General features: G+C 29.9%; 2 protein-coding genes across 2 annotated transcripts; one reads left to right on the top strand and one right to left on the bottom strand.

Moving 5' to 3' along the window:
* Positions 1-3,975: 3,975 nt before the first annotated feature.
* On the top strand, positions 3,976-4,411 carry LOC119686437 (alkaline phosphatase, tissue-nonspecific isozyme-like). Its single transcript, XM_038101021.1, has 2 exons — positions 3,976-4,141; positions 4,199-4,411. Exons 1-2 carry the CDS (start codon positions 4,054-4,056, stop codon positions 4,297-4,299), a joined length of 189 nt encoding a protein of 62 aa, XP_037956949.1. The 5' UTR covers positions 3,976-4,053; the 3' UTR covers positions 4,300-4,411.
* A 1,470-nt stretch (positions 4,412-5,881) lies between these two features.
* On the bottom strand, positions 5,882-8,095 carry LOC119676556. The gene is made up of 4 exons (XM_038087797.1): positions 7,781-8,095; positions 6,719-7,714; positions 6,454-6,650; positions 5,882-6,390 (listed from the first exon to the last, which is right to left on the bottom strand). The coding sequence occupies exons 1-4, from the start codon at positions 8,093-8,095 to the stop codon at positions 5,979-5,981; spliced, it is 1,920 nt and encodes a 639-aa protein (XP_037943725.1). The 3' UTR covers positions 5,882-5,978.
* Between the last annotated feature and the right edge of the window lie 346 nt (positions 8,096-8,441).

An 8,441-nucleotide genomic window follows, 5' to 3' on the forward strand; every position in this document is an offset into this window, starting at 1 on the left:
CAAGCCTGGAAAACCAGCCGATGACAATACCGGTAAAAAATAAAAATAAATAAAAATAAAAGGAAAATATCGATATAAAAATATATAAAAGAAATATATATATAAATATAAAGGTATCCACCTTGGGATAAAGAATGTCCTAAGGCGCCAGCCGAAGAACTTACCGGCAATATAAGAAAATAGTTATATAAATTACACAAAGATACCTCCTTGGGATAAAAAAAATCCTAAGGCGCCAGCCGAAGAAATTACCGGCAACATATTCAATGAAAATTTTAAAATAAACATTGATAAATATATTACCTTGGAAAAACCCTAAAGTTTGAGCCGAAGCAACTATCGGCAATATATAAATCATGAATCAATTCCAATATTATTTTACATGTGAAGAATGAGGCTCCTTAGTAGCTTTATTAAAATAAAGAGGAAAAGGGGATACATTTAGTATCAGCCACTTCATTGTATTATAAAAAGAAAGTGGGAATCCGAACAATTGTTGAAACTCCTATATGGAGTAAACAATGTTTATATCTAACTTTCGTGGAGGATGTCATAACAATAATATATTAAACCCTAATGGACAGAATAAAAACAAGTTAGAAAATGTATTATTTTAGCTAGACCCACAGCTACTGAAGACTTTTCTGCTACCGTCAAAACTGTCTCTATAATAATTAAAGTATCCAAGAGTAAATTAATAAATTAAAAATTCCAATATTTCTAATAATAAATATTCCCTATTTAAATTACCGAGCTATATACGAACTTGACGATCAATGACTATGACTAATGACTTCATATAACAAGAAAAAATACAAAAAAACAAAAAGATATATATAAAAAGATAATAATTAAGTAAAACAATTAATTAAGTAATAAATACAATACAATGAATAAATCCTTTCAATTTATTTTAAAGAAATTAGTTTATAAGGTTATCATTTTGTTACACATATGATAGTATCTATATTTGACTTCATAAAATATTCAATATATATAACGTACACATAAAAGAAAATAAAATATAAAAAAACACACCAATTGGCGAGGCCCCAATTCTTAAGAAAGAGGGGGGTACTGATATGAAACAAAATTATTTAATGTTTAAATTAACTAATATAACAAATATATATAAATATATACAATATGAATCTGACAGAGATTCCGAAAATTATTTAATGAAGTATCTTTAAAAGCTAATTTAAAATTACATAAAAATTAATATATTTCTTTTTCTTCACTTAATTAATTAATAAAATTCTTAACCACAGAACTGTGCCTAACCAATAAATAACTTATAGAAGCCTAACGATCCGTTTATAAATTTCTTTCATAGTACTAGTTATCATTCACTAATAAACAAATCTTTGTCAAATTCTAAAATAGATATAATAACTACGACTGACCGAATATATGGCCAAATATTTAAATATCTTTACCATAAAAAATTATAAGCTTACTAAACATTTTCAAAAACAAATGATTGTAACTACTAATTAAGTTTTACATAAAAATTCATGAAAACAGCAACAAACAATTAACAACCAACTCATTAATATTTAAAGCCCTATTCAGTATGAAAAAATAATTCAAAATTTTACAAAACCCAGATTTAATAGTAATACATATTACATATCCTATTACCAAAACCAATTGTAAATTATATGAAAGTAGAGCTATAAGTAAAAAAGATAGCAAATTATTAATTGAAAAAGAAGTCGTAAGATGTAACAATATATTTCAAAATGTTCAAATTTGTAAAATAGAATTAAGTAATAAATCACCGTAAAGCATCATGCACTAAAATAAAAGAAAAGAATAGAAATTTAATGTAACAATAGACAATATTACATATCTAAATTAAACAAAAAAACAATTGTAATTAATAATCATTTAAAGATGAACCATCCAAAATTTTATGATAATAAAATATATTGTAAATCATAATGAAGAATTTAAACTTGAAAAACCGAAACATAATTTCAAGATCAACGCAACGCTTTATTACCTCAGCAGCAACACTCTTGCAAACAATCATCATCATCGTGTACGACAGTCATAAACTGAGCAGACGCATGAAACAGTCCAGACATAAACAAATTTTTCAAAACCTAGACGTAAACAAAATTCTTCAAAACACACAAACGTAAACAACCCGATGAAACCATTGCAAAAATCAACCACCAAATAAATCAGCAAGCAACTTCAAAAAGAAAAAAAACAATAGACAGCCACCGCATAAGAGCAGCCACTTTATCTCATCTAAAGAAACGGGACGTTTCTCTTTAAGAAAGAGGGGTGTTATCGCATGCTCTCACCTTATAGGGTTAAGTATAAAACAGTAAGTTATCTTGTAAGAGAAAACATAGAGAACAAGTTAGAATTTAAATTACGATCTAAGCAAGCTTTGAGTAAAAAGCTTTATTTGTAAGCTCAGATCGTTTGAATATAAAAGCAAGAGCATCGCTCACTTTGTTGGATTTTGTCGGCTAAGCGTTTTAAAGTAAACATCGTAATATGTAGAACGTTGAAGTTTTCATTTTTAGTTTTAAGTTAGTTTTAAGTTTTCATTCTTTTGTACGGTTTTAAGAGGGTTAGAAGCGAATTCTACCCATTAATAAATATATCTTTTTTAAAACATATAACCGAACTCGAATGAAATAATTTGCATATTAATACATTTTTAATACATTTTTAATTAATACATTTTTTTTTTATAAGAACAAGCGTCTTTTCCAGAAATTTTGGAAAATTATTCAATATTTATTGTGTCACTGTCGGGGTGCATGTAATGAAGTGTCGATTTCTTAAGGGATTTCTACTTTGAACAATAAGCATAACTGGTCATAGGCGACTTAATAAAATTTTAAAAGTTTTTCATTCAAACCAACTAATTTACCAAAGACAGTTAAGGGTAAATACGCCAATAGTATTATAACTGATCTATATAATGTCTGTATTATTATTGGAGGTTGTGTCAGTTCTGTGTAAGTCTCAAACTACATTTGGGACTGCAATAATAGTAATAATATTTGCTTCACTGAGACAGTTTTAAAAATTCGATCGTTTCGAGATCTACAATGTACATTCGAGATATGTACATTTTAATACATATTACTTTATTTCATTTATGTCAGATTATTTTTATTCCTTTAAGAGCTAGTATTTTTTGAAAAAACATGGAAAAAACGTGAAATATTTTTGAAGTTCTCTAAACGTTTATCCAAATAAATAGTTCTACAATCAGTTGCTCCAGAAACTAAAAATGGGTCCCCATACGTACTTTTACTGCAGGATTATATTACTCAACCTTTTTGGATTTGAAACTACTCTAAGAGTAGATTAGTAGACATTTTATATAAAAGTTATAGAGTTTTCGATTGGTAAATCTGGATTCAACCCAGATTAAATCTTGATCTGTCAAATTTGGTTGCTTTATATTTCAAAAATACATATATCGAATCAAATACCACTTTATTTGTTAAGCCATATAAAATACTAAATTGCACTAAAATTGCACTAACAGTGAAGTTACAACAGATTAAACAATCGAAAGGATTATAAGTGATAAGTTTTGCACAAAAATGTCGAAGAGCAATCAAGTCGTCTCACTGCGTTTAATCCGCTGACTGAAAACTTGATAATTCTTGCAGATAGTAGACAGTGATTTTATTTGATGGATGTCAAAGTGATCTAAAACAGAGCAGTGTTAAACGAGACAATTTTCCGACAGCTGACGACATGGTCATAAAAACATATATTTAATAATCTGATGAGTAGTTAGCGGAAGTCAGCATATCTTGTTTAATTTTAAAATGCATACACTGGAAACCATTTATTTTAACTATCTGAATATATGGTAATTCCTCAATTTCACAACATGTAAATTTTCTTAAAAACTTTAAAACCTACTAAAATTAAAATATATATTAAATTTTATTTGAATTATTAATATTTTTTTTTAATTTTAGCTTAAATTTTGCAGACACATTAGTTTTGACCGTTTTTAATAGTATTACCAAAGAAAATATCAAATCTGATTTATATGAAGAAATGACGGGTTTATATAAGGAATTCCCTGATATAGGTTTTAGTACATTTTTAACTAATAAAGCAACTGAAACTATTGTTTATGCAAAAGGTATGTTTCAATAAAGATTTTAATTTAATTTGTTTGTAACATCTCCTTTATTGACAGGTCCTTCGGCTTATCTACTTAATGGATTGCATGAAGAGACTTATATGGCACATGTCATATCTTATGCTTTAAAAATGGGTCCATTTTCAAAGTCAATGTAATTTTAAGAATTTTTAAAAGTTATTAGAATTAAAAAAATATTTACAGTACTAAAAAGCAATTATTATATACGTAGTGTTTTTTTAAAATTGAGATTAATAACTACTTCAGACATGGAGGTATATTTAAAAAAACTATCAATGTTAAATAATATTATATATATTTAATAATAACTATATTTTAATAAAAAATACTTTTTTATTTAATTTAAATAAATATGAGCACAAAAAAAAAAGCATTGAAACGTTTAATTTTGAAGTAACACTACTTACGCTAGGTATACATACACAGTTATTCCGTCATTGATTCTACACAAAAGGTCTTTAGAACCGGGCTATTAGAGTAGTAAGTAAGACAATTAATGACACAATGATGTAATGACACTAGGATCTTTAAGCCATTATCTGCCTCTTAAAGATGTGTTTACCTATTATTTCAGGAACTTTAGAAATAGAAAACACTATCTAATGGTAATTTTGTTCCCGCTAAGATATCAGTTTCAGAGCTCTAGGACGATTATTCAGTTTACAGGGTCTATTGAAATGATATATGAAATGAAATGGTATATGATTTCTACCTATTGTTATAAATCGATTGTAAAAAAACATTCGCTAATATAAAAGCTATTTTAGCGCCAGAATTCCAGTGTTTCCATAATACAGTAGTAAACTTTATTTTTCATACAATATTTATTTTCAATATTACGATCTAAAATCTCTGTTTTTTTGGGACCCAGTTTTATAATTACAGGTTCAGTAATAGGAAAACTACGGTTTCATATAGTTCTTTTAAAATTGATACATATACATCTTTATATAGTGTATTTTTCCGGTATTTTATTATTGGTTCATAACGCGAAGCGTTGATAATAAAGGCTTTTAAGAAGTTCCTAAAAAAAACGTCCTGAACTATAATGACAAGCTTATTTTCTTAGATAAGACACTTATATACACCCTTAGATTTTAAAAATTTCCTCACTATCATCGCCGTTTTTCTATTTGAAATAGATTTCTTGACATAAGACATACAATTCTATATACTTATACTTATGTTCTATATACTTATACTTATATATACTTATACTTATGTTTCCACTTGTCTCATTTAGGCGTGCTGCTTATTAAGGCCTTTAATGAGGATAATTTCTATACAAAAAGCTTTCATATGAATCAGATCATTATAAATATATCAACTGAATTTAATGGAACGGCCGAATAGTAACTTGATTAAGACAAGTAGTTTAAGCTGCAATGGGAACATGATATAATTCTAACAACATTCTAACAAATTCGATGGTAATTAATTGTTTTAATTTCAATCTTAATATTTATCTTTAATATTTCTTCAAACTGTACATAAAAAAATGTAAAATAATTTAAAATTAATTTATTTAGATTTTCCATAATTTAACTAGTATTTGAAAAATTGTTCTATATTTTGAATTTTTTAAACTTTTTCTTTAAAAACTATTTAAATTATTAACAATATCTGCACTCATCGACGATTTGTTATTAACCCAATTAAATGTATCAGCTGTCGATGATGTACCAGCAATATTACCCAAACTTGTAGACGTTTGTTCTGGAACCGCCGGTACATTCATTGCATCGGAACTAACACTCATGCTAGAGGTAACGGTTGAAGATAGCGCTATGCGCGGCATTGGACGTAAAGCTTTCGGTCATTTTACAGTAGCGGGTAATAATGTCGGAGCAATTGGACGTGGTAAATAATTATTAACTGCAGAACTCAGGTTATTCAAATGATTTGCTTGCACATACTGAAAAGCTGAGGAACGATCCAACTGTTGTGATAGATAAAACTCACTTAAAGTATATAAACGTCTCTGATCGAATGGTGGAAAACCGAAAGGTCCAAATCGTGCTGCATAAGGCTTAGTTGAATGATGTTGTCCAGGGCCATGATAAAGACCAGGACGATTTGTTGTATGGGTCATAGCATTAAATGAGTGCTGTTGAGAACTGTGAGCATTGCCGAAACTATTACCACTTGCTGTATTTTTGAATATATCCAAATTTTTTAAATTCTGCAACATGTCATGTGAGGCGCGATGTTTCTTAAGATAAGCGTGTCTGAAAATAAATAAATATACCTGTTGAAGAAAGTTAGTGAATACCAAAAACTTATAAGCTTACCTTCGAAATGTTTTACCACACTGTGAACATGGAAAAATGCCGTCGCTTGTTCCATCCTCACTAAGACTCTTATCATGTATTATATTCTGATTGTTTGAATGTTCATGCCGCTTCTTATGTTGGTTGTTCGGTAATAACTCTGACTTTGGCTTGTGCCAACGTCGATGTGAAGCCAAATTTGCAGGACAATTAAATACCTTAACGATGTAACAAAAGTAGTATACAATAAATTATTTCAATAGAAATAAATTTCATACGGTTTTACCTTCTCACACTCGGAGCACTTATATTCTATATGAACAATACGCGGACAACGATGTTGTGCCAGCATAAATGCGTCATCATACAATGTCCGACATAGTTGACATAAGTACGCGCCAATCTTATTATCAATGCTGGCCAAAATCGCCTTTGCTTCTTCAGTTATTTCGACCACATTAAAAGCTGGATCAATGTCACCTTTACGCACAACCAATTCCTCATCATCGCGCAGTTTTCGTATTATAGTGCCTGAGACAGGACTTAAAGTTTCCTCGTCTAAGGACATATGCTTACGCAACTTCATGCGTTTTCGCTCTGCTTTATGTGGCTTCAAGCAAGGAGTACGTGGCAACGGAATAGAATAACCTTCTTCCTGTTGTGGCTGCTCCTTGACCTGTGGTACTTCTTCTTCTGTTGCCGCTGTATTTTTACGCGTAATTAATTCTGTGTAAGTTTTTTCTGACGCATATTTACTTATCAAACTCTCATTCTCGACTTCTTCTTTGTTGTGCAGCTGCTGGAAGTCTCTATCAAACAACTTTGCCAAACCGTCGATGGCTTGATTGTGTAGTTCTTCATTCTCATAGACTAACTGATTACGTGTTAATACTTTGTCGGAGTTTTCATTTTCGACACTGACTGCTTGGCTTTGTAGACGTAAAATGTTGACAGGATTTAATTCATCATCATCGTCGTCGTTACCAACAACATCTACATCACCCACAGCATCTTCATCTTCATCGCCATCATCATCACCATCAGCATCTTCATTGTAGTCATGTGAACTGACAAGTGTTTGGCTTTCTTCATCCTCGGTCAACACAATTGTTTCATCGTCCACATAAATGGTATCGAAGCTATTGTGAGGCTGGGCTATTAATTCCTGTTGTTCTTGTTGTATTTGTGGGTCTTCTGGTTGTTGTTCTTGTTGCTTCGATGGTATTGTTACTAGCATTGGTATTCTTGACAAATCTGACATTTCAACAAAATTATTTTTTGTGCTGTGCAAATTATTTTTATAGTCACTGCCGGTAATTGTTTGAAGTGATGTCCCATCCCGCATTACATAGTTCAGATTGCTAAAGTAACCACCAACACTAGAGCAAACATTTGCCAGTGTTGTTGTTGCTGTTGTTGTTGGTAGCTGCGACGGTATTCCTGGTATCTGTGGACGCCACAAATAATTTTCTTCCGACATCAATCTCGAGCGTTTTCGAGGTGGAGACGGTGTTGACGGTGGCGTTATTGGTATAACGTTTGTAGCACGTAACGACAAATCGAGTGGCGATAACAAATGCGAGAGAGGGCGGCGACTAAATTGAGGAAATGTTTCATTGATTGCCGGTAATGTGCGACATTCCGGATAATGTTCGTTCAACATTTTTACTACTGCTGTTAGTTATATGAAAAATAGATTAATAGATTAAAAAAAAATGCTTTAAAAAAATTACATTAAAAAAAAATAATATTAAAAAAAATTATGTTAGTAAAAAGAACTTCATTTTTGCTAGTCAAACATTATTATTAATCTTACAACATCAAGGAGTGGAAAATTAGAAATATTATCAATGAAGGAATAATACACTTTAAGGCTACTTTTAAGGCTAGAAGTGTTAAAAAAAATTTATAAATTTATATTTTAAGGAACGGTTTCATCTTTTTTTATAATAAAAATATAACTATATTAAGTATTTTATGCGATGACTTTAGTAAAAATATATTATAAA

This window comes from Teleopsis dalmanni, chromosome 2 (genome assembly GCF_002237135.1).
Source record: "Teleopsis dalmanni isolate 2A chromosome 2, ASM223713v2, whole genome shotgun sequence".
Taxonomy (NCBI): Eukaryota; Metazoa; Arthropoda; class Insecta; order Diptera; family Diopsidae; genus Teleopsis; species Teleopsis dalmanni.